The 14,973-nt window shown below is 42.8% G+C and overlaps 1 protein-coding gene across 1 annotated transcript in view; it reads right to left on the bottom strand.

The window, feature by feature from the left end:
- The window catches only part of TMEFF1 (transmembrane protein with EGF like and two follistatin like domains 1), a 105,115-nt gene extending 90,845 nt beyond the window's left edge, over window positions 1–14,270 (bottom strand). The window contains exon 1 of the mRNA XM_042461902.1: window positions 13,778–14,270. Coding sequence (XP_042317836.1) covers window positions 13,778–13,955 — 178 coding nt within the window. The 5' untranslated portion in view covers window positions 13,956–14,270. The remainder of the gene's footprint in view (window positions 1–13,777) is intronic.
- Window positions 14,271–14,973: the final 703 nt, after the last annotated feature.

Genomic DNA, 14,973 nt, shown 5'->3' on the forward strand with positions numbered 1-14,973 from the left:
AGAGAATGGCAATGGCAAACCTCTTCTGTATAAATCTAGCCAAAAGAAGCCTGTAACACATTCAGTATAGGCTCGCCATAACTAAGAAATGAATTGAAGGCACACAACAACAGCAACAACATTAGTAAGGGAATGCAATACACAGCAAATATAGGCTTTCTAAGTATGCAGTTTTCAGTGTCTCACTCTCTGCAGTGCTAGAAATTTGGGGTTGAAAGAAAACTTTATTTGGGTGGGCAGAATTCTTATTGGCAATACTCTCATTCTGCCCCCACCCACCTGTGAAAATGATTCATGAGAGTGGGATGCCATGTCACTCAGTGTGCAGATGTACTGCCTTCTCCCTGAGCTGCTTACCATCAGTTGTCTCTCTCCCTCACCCCCTCTCTCCCCCACATACCCTGTTCATCACCATGATGACACTTTGCTAGAGCCTGAGATTAAAAAGACAAACCTGGTACAATCACATGACAAAAATGCAAAGTGAATGATTTCCACTCTTCATTTGGTTTAAGCAGCCTGCACTGTTTTACAGAATGTCCATTACTTTGTTGATCTACATACAGTTCAATTATCAATTATGGAAGTTCTTTCCAACAGATTGCATACATATGGCATAATGCTCCTTTACTGTCAAATATATGCGAGTCATTTCAGAAAATATTGTAACGCTGGGGTGGGAGGTATGAAGATGATTTTCAATATATCATTTTAGTCTTCGCCTAATACATCTTAATGTGAAGCTTTCATTTGTCATTCACTTGATCACTATAAGTAGCAATTAACCAGGAAATATAGAATAGTGTCATGTTGGTTATACTGTGTATGTATCTTTGATATTTGCACAGAATCCATTGCTTCCTGCTCTCACGTAGTGACTTGCTTGAAAAAGCACACAGTACTGATATTTTAATTCAGATCCAACTTTATATTTACTGTACTAGCACCCAAGACTACCAATAATTCAGTCAGCTCAGTTCAGGTTGGTAGACATGGTGAGAATGGCTGATTAGAATATGGAAATTCTGAATTCAAATCTCTGCTCAGCTTGACTGCTAGTCTTCCAGTTCTCTCTCTCTCTCTCTCTCTCTCTCTCTCTCTCTCTCGGTTTAATCTACCTTCCAGGGTTGTTCTGGGGCTAAGTCTCACTCTGAGCTGACTGAGAGAAAGTCAGGGGAGTAACACTGGCAAGGTTTTCATTAATTAGAAAAAGTAATGAAAGTGTAAGACAGGTAGAAGTGCTCTCCAGATGCTATGAACAATAGCTCCCAAAATACTTGACAATTGGTTATGCTGGCTAGGACTAATGGGAGCTATAGTCTAAAATATGTGTAGGACACCAGGTTGCGTATTCCAAAATAAGGTGTCGCCATAACTATTTTAAACCTACTTTTTCTGCTGTTAGAATAGAGAAAACTAACATTAAATGATGAGTATCCCTATGGGAAATTTCTAGATTTGTAAAGCATCAGAGCACAATCCTGTCACAGTCAAATAATCTTAAATCAATTAAAATACAAGAGTTAAACATATCTTTAAACCTCATATGCAGAACTCCTTGCATTCATAGTGCATGTGTTTGTAAGTACAGACAAATTGGGCTTAGTGGACCAATGATCTGCGTCTGTAGAAAACTACTTTGTGCATATGTGAAAGGTTTGCTCTTAAAGGATATTCTTTCCCAATGTATTTCAGTCTCAACGTATCAGACATACAAACACATGCCTGAGAAAAGCACCTAGTCACTTAGACGTTCCATAAAATCCAACCAACATTGTGAAGCTTTCAAGCTAAATAGTAGGTTTATACACTTGTCCCTCCGTATTCGCTAGGGTTAGGGTCACAAGACCCTCGTGAATATGGAAAAACTGCAAATAACATAAACACCATGTTTTTACCTGAAGTGACACCTCTCTAGGAATCTCTAGGCCCTCCAATGTCCGACAGTCACTGACCACAGAACTGCACTGGAGGAGCTACAAAGGCCTAGTGGAGTATTCTCTCTAGGAATCTCTAGGTCTTTCAGTGCAACTTTTAAAGTTGACCATAGAGTTGCACTGGAGGACCTAGATATTCCTAGAGAGAACATATTAATCAAATCCAAGCCGCAAAAATGGAGGGATGAGTATATTTAGCACTGCTTGTTTGTTGGTTTAGATGTTCCTTAATTTAATATTACTCTACAAGAACAGCTATATAGCAGTCAATACAGCCTGTCCAGGATCAAAGGCTTGAAGTTCTTATGCACTATACATTATAAAACTCAGCACAGAAGCAAATGGTTTCCAGGTCAGGCCTGTTTTGGGCTCGAGTAAATAGCTTCAATTGTCTACTCCCAGATCAGCAGAAGAAGACTTCAAATCCATGCAGAAGTCCAGATATTTCCAAAATCCATCAGCAACTCTAGCTTTTGGAGTTTTAACAATTCATTGGAGATGATCCAACACTAGATTTTATCTCTGTAAAGACCTCAGGACATGTGATATTTTCATTGAATCCTAATTGCAATTAAAAAGGCTTTGCAAATATATTTGCTCTTCAAAATCACACAATAGTACTATGGATTCAAAGACTGTCATCAACTGCTCTGCCCACGACATCAAAAAATATTAATGCTGCTGCAGCAGCAGATACTTCAGCAGAGAATTACATGGTCTAAATCAGCAGTGGGCAATAAACAACCCTCCAGATGTTGTTGGACTGCAGCTCCCATTAGCCCTCCTCCTACCCTAGCTAGTAATTGTAGTTTAGCAATAGGAAATGATTATTTTTTCACTACTGCCCATGCTTGTGGGGTGATTCTGGGAATTGTAGTTCTAACTAGCCTTCCCTTGGAAAACTAGCCTTTTCAAGGTGAGATCAAGAGAGTCACAAACTGATCACCCCTAGTTTAAATATCAAAGCCATATCAAATTAGGGGTGATCAGCTTGTGACTCTCTTTAATTTAAATAAACACATAATGTGATGTATGGGTGTACTGTTGCAACTGAATGAACATAAAAATAAATATGACTTCATTTGTCATGCTTTACTCTTTTTTGGGGGGGGGGTACAAAAGACAACTGAAGAAGGTACATTTTTATAAAGCAGGGATAGAATTTGTGCAACCCCCTAGATTTTGCAACTCCCAGCATCGCTAGCCACCACAGCCAACAGCAAAGAATGGTAGGAATTACAGCCCAATAACATCTGAAGGGCCACACATTTCCCTCCTATATTATGAATGAAGTTCCCAAGGTGTGTTCCTGGGTTTAAAAAGTTGGCCAGAGGCTCTAGAGGAGCTCTCTCACAGACGTTTCCCAAATGGCAGCTAAAGGGGCATCACAACACCATAACCGTGTAGTGTGAAAGGACCCAAAGACTCTGGTTCCACAACTTCTGAAGGCAGAAAAGCATCCCAGTTGGTTCTTGTGGGGTGCAATTTGAGTTTCCCTGTTAAAGGGAAACAAAAATATGTAGGTATGAAAGTTAAACTTGTTAAGAGTTCAGCTTTCATCAGCAGAACAGCAAAAGTGTGGGTCAGACTGTTATTTTAAATCTGCCTTCCTAAAGAATAAAGACTTACTCCAAAAAACAATGAACATACAGTTTGTAGTTTAAAAATGAATAATAACAACTTTAATAAATAAATACACAACAAACTAAATCCTATCCTGATGCTAGCAGGAAGAGACTGTTAACCTCGCTCAGAGGAGACTGTTACTGTGACTTAGACTGAGAGGAGACTGTTTAGAAGCTTGAGAGAGAGTCTCTTAAACAGCCTCCAAGACTGACTGGCAGGAGTAACATGTTTAGATAGAATGAGATAGACAGAGGGAAGTCCCTGTTTATTTAAAAAGGGGAAAGAGAATGCAATACATAAATGTTCTCAAAAACCTCAGCTCAAAAATGAACTCTAGAACTGGTTTGCAATCTCCTCTGAACCTCTATAAAGGCTTTTAAAGATGCCTACAAACAGGTGAAGGCCAAGGGAAGACCATTTTAAGATGGTCAGCCGTGGCAACTTGTCCATTAAAATGATCAATGTTGCCTTTGCATTACTGGCATCATCTGTTGGCAAAGCTCTTGATTCCCTGACTTCCCATCTTCTCTAATATTTCATTATTATGAGATCTATTTCATTACTTTTATTTCCCATATGCCATTACTAATACACTTTTGCAGAATGTCTTTTTCTGCTCCTGTTTCAGTGCACTTGGGCAGCAGTGGGGGAGGGAGATTGTTTGAAGTATGGTAATGGATTTTCCAATTACTTCCATCCTTGAAGATTTGTCAACCCTGAGGTATAGTTTTTTCAAAACAAATTGGTTCCTTTTCTTACATGTAAACATGACCCTTCAACTGCTCTTCAGACAGAGAAAACCCCAGCCCACCCAGAGCAGCTGATGAAGAGTGAAAACAATACAGACCAGTGAGTCACTTAGGGACACTGGATATCACACCACAAATGCAGGCAACCAGGTATGGAAACTAGGCAGTTCACTGGATGAGATATACAGTACAAGAACAGAAAACAGAGGAAGACTTTCAGGAAAATCTGTGTAAAAGGGCCATTTCAAGAGCACAAACTCTACTTGCAGAAAGTCACAGGCTCAGGCAGCTAGGTGAAAGTTCTAGTTTAGTCAGACCAACAAAGACCCCCCCCCTCTATGAACTGTGCTCTGTGACTATGCATCTAGGACCTTCATGATCATAATCCTACTCTAGATTATAAATTGGAGATTCATAATGGCTAAAAGGAAGTGCTTCTCCACACCACACATGGAGGGTATTCACATAGCACAGTCCGCGTACATAGCTACACAGATTGTTGAGCTGCACACAGGTAGATTTGTTCACACGTAACATTCGTCACGTTACCCAGGTTCACTTGTTGTTGTTGTGCCTACTGTTTTTTTTATTTCTATCCCCAAAACACTGTTATAAAGTGTATATGAAAGTCCAAGATATCTCATTATATTCTAAGATCTGAAAAAAATGTGAAATCTAAAACACTTCTGGTCCCAAGCATTTTGGAAAAGGGATGTTTAAAACTATATACGATAAGCTCCAATTCTATTCTCACTATCGTCTTCAATTGGTGCTTTTTCTCACATACCTTCTCTGCGCTCTTCTCAAATCTCTTTTCTCTTTCAAATCTTACACCTGCCCTTCTCACAATTTGTTCTCTCACACATAATATCATTCTCAAAAATTTTGTGGCAGCTCCTTAGGGATGAAAAAGGGTTGTACTCCAGTCTGGCTGGAGGAACCATATTTACAGCTTCCATAAAGTGAAAATGTGTGTATCTGTACACAATAACAGTGCGCTTCTTGTTTGCTAAGTTACTGAGTTGTAGTCTCCCAGCTTGGCACACTGTTTTTGGGAAAACTGCTCTCATATGTGCCTTAAGCAGTCAAGGAATCCACTCACTTCCACTTTAATGCAGCTTGAAAAAGTAACTTCTCTCAATCGTTCCATGTGTGGAATGATTGAGAGACTCTGAGCTTAGCAAAGTTGCTTTTTAGGATCTCAAGCCCAGAATCACTCAGCCAGCACTTAACTTCTCCACACTGTGGAAGGAATGGCCTCACGGCATCACACCAGCCCTTTTGAGAAGGCATTGCCCTCTGAATGCCAGAGCTTTAAAAGGCATAAACATCCAGTCGGAATCAAGAAAAAGGTCACACTGGGTCCTGAAAGGATGGACTCCTTCTCTCCCCACAGCAGGAAGGGGGAAGCAAGCTTGACTTCAGACCTTGGTTAGACAAGAAGCAGCTGCACAATCCTCTTTTCTCCCACCACCACTTCACACACACCACACACACCCTACCAAAAAATAACACTGTCGTTCATCTATTCCTCTGTAACTACAACTTGGAAGGAAAGTTATTCTGGTGCCTGCTGCCGACCCAAGTCCTAAGAGCTGCTGGAGAGTTGTATTACCTCTATGCTGGCATGGACACCAGCGGGTTCCTTACTCAGTGTAAATACCTGTTAACAACATTCTTCCCCAGCCTTCATCAAACTGATCTCTCTTCTCTTCCTTTTCACTTTCCCTTGTATGGCTTTCCTTTAGTTTGGAAGTCTGAAGGCAATTTATTTATAACACATAGTTAACAGACACTCCAAAAGTAAATGACAACAACAAGAGAGAAGGCATATCCTCCAGTACAGGAGGCGCTACCATGGTTTGCTTACTTTAATAAAAATGCAGATTTAGCATACCAATGCACTCCTCTCCCTACGTGCCACCAGTTCTTAGAGAGCTACTATCCTGCCTACAGCACTAAATCATTACTCTTCTTTCCAAAAACAAGAAGTCTACTCTATACTTTAAGTTACAGGCAGTACAAAAACACAGAGGTCTTAGCTGCATCCTTTATATATTAGTCTTGTTTCCATGAAATTAGTATGAGTCTGGCTAAACAAATTCTGTAGAATTCTGTAGGTCAAAAGGGGGCAATGTGTGGTCCCCCAGATGGTGTAACTCTCACCTTTCCTAGCCATTGCAGCCAATGGTGAGAAATTATGGGAAATGCAGTCTCAAACCATCTGTGGAGGCACTTGCCCATTCCTGCAGTAGATGAACCTTTTTTTTGGGGGGTGGGGGGTGGAAATTACTGGTGGAGAAAGTTTCATATACTATGGTTCTGAGAAACTGCCTTTTGCTAAAGCAAAAAGCAGCCTGCAGGCCACATGCAAATCCCAGGCCATTCTGTGGCCCCCAGATGGTCAAAAACAATTGTTTCGAAATGCCACCAAATAAACTCTAGGAGTGTGGTGGGCATTTCCATCATACATGGAAAACCTCTATCCAACAATTTTTTCTGAAATTTTCCAAAAAACCATTTTGCCCCAATGCCATGTGGGGCATATGGGGAATACTTCCCTAGTTTTGGGGAGGGGGGTGGGCCAAGGAAGGCCTTTCTGCTCTCTCACCATTGTTTTAAAAGGTTTGGTCAAGAAAGCCCCAAAAATGTTGTGAAAATGCCCACCCTGTCTCCTAAATGGCATGTGAACAGAAATGGTACAAAAAATGTTGGTTGATGTGTGTGTGTGTGTGTGTGTTTACTTGTTTGTTTATGGGGCCAGATGCAATGGGGAGGGTTCAGCCTTTCTAAGGGGCCAAACAGACAGGACAAAATAAAGCTGCTTTGGGTCACTTTGGAGGTATGCTGTTTAAATGACACACACGTCTTAAGAGGCCAGAAGCTGCACCAAAGCTGTGCTCCAGTCCTTAGGACTGGAGCGCGGCTCTGGTGTGGCTCCCAGCCTCTTAGGACGCATGCAGCATTTAAACAGCATACCTTCAAAGTGAGCGGGAACAGCTTTATTTTTGCCTGTCTTTTTGGGCCTTAGGTCTCCTGAGAGGTTAATGCATCCTTCCACAGAAGCTCATTGCTGTTTTAAAAGCACAAGACCAGGGTAAAAAAAAAAAAGTGGCAATCCTACATCACCCTCTTTATTGAGGGAGGAAGTTAATTCCCATAACTGTGCTAAACAGTGAAGTTAAATACAAAAACACAAAGGCTCCATCCACCAGCCAAGCACCAACAGGCAACTCAAAGCTGCCTACATATTCTAGAGTGGGGCTGGAGAACTGTGGGTCTCCAGATGTGTAGAATCCCAATCCCCATAATTCCCATCCATAATGGAAGAAAGGGACTATGGAGGTGTAGCCCAAAATATCTTCAAGGCAAAAGGTCCTCTGCTCCTTCCCTAGGCAAAACATACGGCCCATCTTCTATCTAATACACATCACCTACCAACTAGTCATAAAGTAGCAACACATCTAAATCAAAATGAAATTACTGGCTTTGATTCCAACATGGAAAGTGAATTTAAAGTTAAAGAAGTTAGTGGATGGCATACTTCCCATTCCCTGCTTGCCCGTGCAACCATTTGTTGCTCTCCAAAAAGCATCGCCAGAAGGGTTATGAAGTGGGGAAGGAGAAATATGCCCTTATGTTAACAAATCTTAGGATCCAAGCATCACACACCCAAAAGGCCCTAGATAAAAAGTATGAATCAATCACATCTAACTTTTTGCAATATTTTGTTTTTTGTTAATGTCCCGCTTAACCATTGATTGCCTTGAGACAAAGAATGTTTCCATGTTTGGCATTTCCCCCTGTAATTATCTTGTCTCAATCATGGAAATTTACAGGGAGTACAGATGTCAATTTCCATTTGTAACCCTTTCAATTTTTTCTCACCACTTCTTTTCTCTTCTTCCTTGCTAGAAAGTCTCCGTACAGCTATTTGAATGGAAGCCAGCATGATGTAGTGATCTGAGTGTAAGAACATGATCCTGGAGATGATGGTTCAAGTCCCCGCTCGGCCATGGAAACCCAGTGGATGATCTTGGACAAGTCATATTCTCTCAGCCTCAGAGGAAGGCAAAGGCAACCCCTTCTGAACATATCTTGCCAAGAAAATTCCATGATAGGTTTGCCTTGGGTTCGAAATAAGATGGAAACAGCTTGAAGGAACACAACAACAACAACATTAGGGAAAGGGTGTTTGTATGTCACCCTGGATTTCAGAACAACTCAGTCACATAACTGGGTGAGACCACAAGGAGCCAACTGGGATTGATTGTCAAATTATTCAATGATTAAAATGAGATATAAAACACCAATAATGGATGATTCAGAAATAAATAAACAGACTTGAATTCCAATTAGCATCCAGATAGTATCTATGCGGCACAGGAACAAATATTTGCCTAAGCAAAATGAAAAGAAGATGAAAAGCATGGTTCCCACAAGACTACTTTGTGACAATCTGGGAGAAGCAGAAGCTGCACATTGAAAAGATGGTCCTTAACCCTTGGAAAGAGGTACACAACACCTTAATCCCAACTAGGTGAATTAATTAGGCCTGAAAGTTTGTACTTCAGCCAAATGAAGCAGGTTTCAGTGCAAAAATGATTTCTGGGAGATTTCCAAGTGGAATATTTAGAATACTTGGGAGAAGTCATCCAGCTAAGAAAGTAAATGGAAATGTTTGCTAATCTTGGCTTTTATTTTATGGTACACATTCTCCGTGAACCTCTACTATTGAGATCATTTGTAAAGAGACCTCACTTCAACACTCTACACTGGAAACTGACTACACTTACCAGCTTTCAAAAGGAAATTTCAGCAAGACTCCTCTTCACATGATAAACTAGAATTTGGCAGCAAATTAACCTATTCATCTTTCTTTGCACAAAACACAACTCAGTCATCATAAGGATGCAATGAGGGGAGTCAAGCATATAAGAGCAGAGCTTTGCTCAAATCTACCACCAACATGTCTGGAATCAGAAAATGAGACTCACAACAAGTTACTGTGGAGAGAACAAACAAAGATGAAATTTACTTTGTGGAATGGTTTTTGCATAATTTGCTTCCTTGTGAATTTGCTAATCACTATTAGCAGAGATGTCCATATTGAACACCACAAAGGTATTGTGAATTAAAAGAGCTGCATAAAATGATTACAAAACCAAACCAGAAATGAAGCAGAAATGCACTTCCAACCATAACCCTATTCATGAGTACTGTACATTAAAGTAAGCCTAGTTAATCTTAAATAAGGGCACATAGGCCTGGACTGCAGCCTTAGAACTCATGACAGAGACAGGCCCAGCTACTATGCTGTTGTTATTGTGTACCTTCTAATAATTTCTGATTTAAGGCAACACTAAGGCCTACCTATCATGGGATTTCCACGGCAAGTTTTGTTCACAGGAGGTTTGCCATTGCCTTCCCCTGAAGCTGAGACGCTGTGACTTGCCCAAGGTCATCCAGTGGGTTTCATGGAGGAATTGAACCCTGGTCTCTAGAGTCACAGTCCAACACACAAACCACTACATCATGCTGGCTCTCAACTAGGCCTGAACAAAAAGTGGGAAAGCTGTCAAAGCCTCACTTCACTGCCCCACTTTGCTTCTTCAATTCCTCCACCCACCCCAAACCCATTACTTCTTGGAACAAGAATCTGAAAGAAAATCCCAATGGCAAGGGAAAAAAACACGAGCCAAGACAGCAGTTTTGAAGGCAAAGGTTCAAGGAAAGGAAGGATTCAGCATTACCAAATACACACACATGTACACTGGCACTTCTGTCTTTCTACTTCCTGACACTATATGTCTCATTCTAAACATACACCCTCAATAACAGTAAAGCATTCTAGGGCATGGGCCATTCCAGTGTTCCATTTAGTTAGGGAGTTAGATACTTGTTCAACATTTATACATCTCAATTCTATGTACTGTATGCTTTTTGGAAGTAAGTCCCACTGTGCCCAATGAAACTTAATCCTTTGTTAGTGCACAGAAGACTGCAGCCTTAGGTTGTAATCCTCAACCATCTTGCTAGGGAGTAAGTCCTGCTGGAACTTACCTCCAAGATGTATAAGATGGTGCAATACTAACAGACACTAACCCAAAGGGACTATCTCATAAAGTGCTCTGAGCTGCTTGCAAAGTGGCAACTGCCTTCACCTCTCAGGGAAGACAATAGAATCAGAGGACAACAAGTACCTCTCATGAATCTCTCATCAATCTGGCACTAGCAGTGGCACGTAATTTCAACTGGCAATCAACTCAGAGCAATCATCCATGCTTTTCAGATGGGGGAAAAGAGAAACAACCGCTTGAAGGTAAAATACCTGAGTCTGGAGACAGCACCAAACAGAAATATGCTTAAGAAAAATACTATGTTAGAAGCGTACTTCGCATTGTAATTTTAGGGATTTCTTTAACATTCATGTTCTTAGGTTCTTATTTTAAAATTCATCTTTAAAATTAAATGTCTCCTGACTTCCTCCTTCCTATTTCTATTATGTACTGAAAGGCCAGATAAAGCAACCAAGAGAAACAGCTTTCATATTTTAAAAAAATGATGTGTTATTTTTTTTAAATATTGCAACACACTTCTCAGCTATGACTTTTCCTAGCAACCAACCAGGGCACGATTTGATGCTAGGATTTATATGCTTTTTATTAATGCTGAACAGCAGAAAAGAAGCAGGGTGCTTTCTCAAATAGGTTACGGATATAGGAGCAGCTCAGCAATCTCTTGCCTTTCTCAGACCATGTTCTTAAGCAATAGAAGTGAGAGAAGATAAAGGTGAAGGGGATGGTTTGCATTAATTAGCTGGGGTGATAGGCCTGAACATACACTCAGCAGAAAGAAACAAAAGATCTCCCCTCCTGTTTGGGTAGCAGGGGAAAGGAGGCAGGAGAGAGTGGACTTTATCTCCTCTTAAAGAGAAATAATTTTCTTGCTGGTACAACTGAAGTAAAAGCACGTTTTGAAACCAGAGATGCAAGGTCTTTGTTCCCAGCTACACGAAATGAATGGCACCCCCTATCGCCACTGGTTCCAGATACATGAACCGTTGACACCTCACTGACTACACAAGGTCAGTGCTCACATTCCCAGACTGGCCAAACAGCTCTCTTGTTTTCACCCTTGCAAAAAAGGAGCATAAGACCTGGGAGAATGGATGTACAGGGATCCTAAGTGTGAATATATAAAAAGCAAAGGTATATAAAATATACCCATATATATATATATATGGAAAGAGAAATCAGACTATTTGTATGAAAGTGCCTGTGTATTTTAGGGGGGGGGGAGGAAGACAGGGATAGTGATGATGGTTGTGGGTGCATGAAGGGAAGAGTCTCTATATGCACATATAGCTAGTATTTTATATACTGTATTTGGACCCAGGAAAGAGGCAATTTTTAAAATAGGGTGTGTTGAGCTTTCCTGGGACTAAATGCTTTCAAACTAAGAAAGTCTGCTAAGTCCTGGATCTGTTTGGGTGTCATTTAAGTCCCATTAAACTCACTGTGATGCAAGGACAATTTGTTAACTGTTGAAAATGCATCCACATTTGGGTTGCAATTCTGCACCTGGGAATACTGCACGCACTGAAATCTGTGGTGCTTACCTCTGAGTAGAGATGCACAAGGCTGCGTGGAAAAGCCTACTGGATAATAACAGTGTGATCCCACGCATGTCTGTTCAAATGTGACTCCCATTTAATTCAATATAACTGGCATCCAAGTAGCTGTACAAAGCACTCCAACAAAATGCCAGCTTAGAAATAAGTCTTGAGTTCCACAAGACTTACTCCAACCTGTGTATAGGATTGCAGCCCAAGGCTTGTTCTTAGGATCACAGAGTTGGAAGAGACCCCCAAGGACCATCCAGTTCAATTTCCTTCTTCCATGCAGGAAGACACAATCGAAGCACTCCCAACAGATGGCCATCCAGCCAATGTTCAAAAACCTCCAAAGGAGGAGACCATACACTTTTTATTGTTAAAAGTATATGGCATTGTTCAGGGTTAGAATCTAACACATTGGGAATAAACTCTGGAACCAGGGTTTTGAGTCCTGCTTAGCATGTAGCTGTGCAGGCAGGTCTTAGGCAAAGGCTGTGAGGATGATTCTTTAGGATCAGTCACTAAACCGAACCCTATAGATGTAGATATATGCATATACATATATGCATGCATACCTATATGTACATACATATACACATATGAGAGAGCCAGAGTGCTGTAGTGTTTTGAGCCTGGGACTATGACCAGGGTTTGAATTCGGGCTTGGCCATGAGATCCTGGGTAAGTCACACTCTCTTGGCCTCAGGCTTTCCCTTTCCCTTTCCTCATACCTGAGCCATAAGGGTTTGCATCTTGGACTATGACTTTAGAGATCAGGGTTCAACTCCTCACTGAACCATGTACACCTACTGGGTGATCTTGGGCAAGTCACACTCTCTCAGCCTCCTCAGGGGATGGCCAGGTTGAAACTCTCCCGTCCCTGTCCCTGGAACCAATCTTGCCAAGGAAACCCCAAGATAGCTTCACTGTTTTAGGGTCGCCATAAGTGGGAAAGGAGTTGAAGGCACTCAACAACAAATTTATCTAACTCTCTATCTGCCTTCCATCCTTTCATTAAAGAGAGATTAAAATGCATTTAAAGCATCCTGCAAATAAAGCAAAAATGGCAAGTAATTGTGCAAACGATTATCACACGCAAGCTGCTATGGAGTGTATCACATGAAGGAGATCGGGAGTTTATCCCATGAACATCCTGGAAAAATTGCGTAATTACGTGAACCGATTCCAAACACAACATTGTACAAAACCTGCCATTAAAGCGGCCCCAAAGAAGCATTGGCGCTCATCTTTTGACTTTCAGGATTTCAGCACCAATGCATTTCTGGTATTGCTTTATTTGTGTAAATGCGTGTGATAACCATTCATGCAATTACTCCTCGTTTCTGCTTTAATTGGGGGATGTTTCAATCTCTCTATAATGCCGAAATCAGCCCCAGTGTGATAAACTCCTATCTCTACCTCTATCTATCTATCTCTCTCTACCTGCCTTCCATCCTTTCGCAGATGGGTAAAATGAGTACCCACCTTGTTGGGGGCAAGTGTAAACCGTACATGGAGAGCTCTTGTAGCCCCTTTGAGACTGACTGAAAGAAAGCCATGGGCAGCAGGGGCTTTCCTCCTGGGCTGAAGTCTTCCTTCCTCAGAGATGCCTTGTAACCTGAGTTCCTAGCAATGGGAAGTGCTCTTGCTACTTGTATCTGTGGCTGAGGCTGTGGCTGAGAGGGAGGGAAAGATGGGGCTGGGAGGCATTGCAAGGGGGGGGAAACAAGGGGATACAAAGGGGAGGGATAAAGGGGTCCCTGTGGGGGGAAGAAGGGAAGGAGGGATCCATGGGGGGGAATGGATGCCTTGAGCCCCCTCCCTCCCCTCCCCTCCCCTCCTCTCACCTGAGCAGTTGCCTCCAGCCTTGCCCTTCCCAGGGGGGCACTCCTTGTTGTTGTTGTTGTTGTTGTTGGGGGGTGCCAGCGGGTTGGAGGTCCAGGCTGGGTCCGGGGCGAGGAGGAGGGCGCAGAGGGCCGCCCCCCAAAGGGCCAGGAGGCAGCAGCGCCCAGGAGAGGCCGCCATGGCCAAGGAGGGAGGCAGGGAGGCCCAAAGGGAAGGAGGGTCCTGGGGGGGAATCAAGGGGCGCTGCCCGGAGGAGCCCAGACCCACCGCATCCTTTGTGCGCCGCTGAGGAGGAGCAGGAGGAAGAGGATGCTGCTGATGCTGCTGATGCTGCTGCTGCTCTGGCTGGGGCTACAACAAAGAGAAGGGAGGGATGGAGGGATGGAGGGAGAAGGAGGGAGGGGAGGGAGGAGGGTCCACACGTGACACCGGTGACGCCCTCCTCCTCCCCCTCCTCCCCTTCCTCTTCCCCCAGGAGGACCCCTCCACCAGCAAGGGCCAGCCCTGCCTCCGCCTTTGGCCAGGACCTCTCCTCCTCCCTTCCAGACTCCTCCTCCCCAGCAGCTCTATTGGGAGCATCACTACTACTAGAGAGCAAGAAGAAGAAGAGGGACCACAAAGTCCTCCCTCTCCTCTTCCTCCATTGCAGCCTCCTGCCCCAGGAGGGATTCCACAATGCTCTCCATTGGGAGCATGGACCAAAAAGAGTGTCACCAGAAGGTCCTCCTCCTTCTCTTTCCATTTCCTCTCTTCCATTTCAGCCTCCTGCTCCAGGAGGGATTCCACAATGCCCTCCATTAGGAGCATCACTATAAGAAGCACTGGGACCAGAAGGTCCTCCTTCTTTTACAGGACCTCTCCTCCCTTTCAGATTCTTTGTCCAGGAGGAGTTCCACAAGGACCTCCACTGGGAGCATCCCTAAGAAGAAGGGGGACCACAAGATCCTCTTCCTCCTACTGTTCCTCCATTTCAGCCTCCTTCTCCAGGAGGGTTTCCAAAATGTCCTCCATTGGGAGCATCACTCAGAATAGAGTGTCCATGGGTCCTTCTCTTCCATTTCAGCCTCTGTCTAGGAGGCGTTCCAAAATGCCCTTCATTTGGAGCAGGATTAAGAAGACACCTGTCTTCCATTTCAACCTCCTCTCCAAGAGGGATTCCACAATGTCCTCCATTGGGAGCATCACTAAGAAGCAGGGG

Source organism: Sceloporus undulatus, chromosome 4 (genome assembly GCF_019175285.1).
Source record: "Sceloporus undulatus isolate JIND9_A2432 ecotype Alabama chromosome 4, SceUnd_v1.1, whole genome shotgun sequence".
Classification (NCBI taxonomy): Eukaryota; Metazoa; Chordata; class Lepidosauria; order Squamata; family Phrynosomatidae; genus Sceloporus; species Sceloporus undulatus.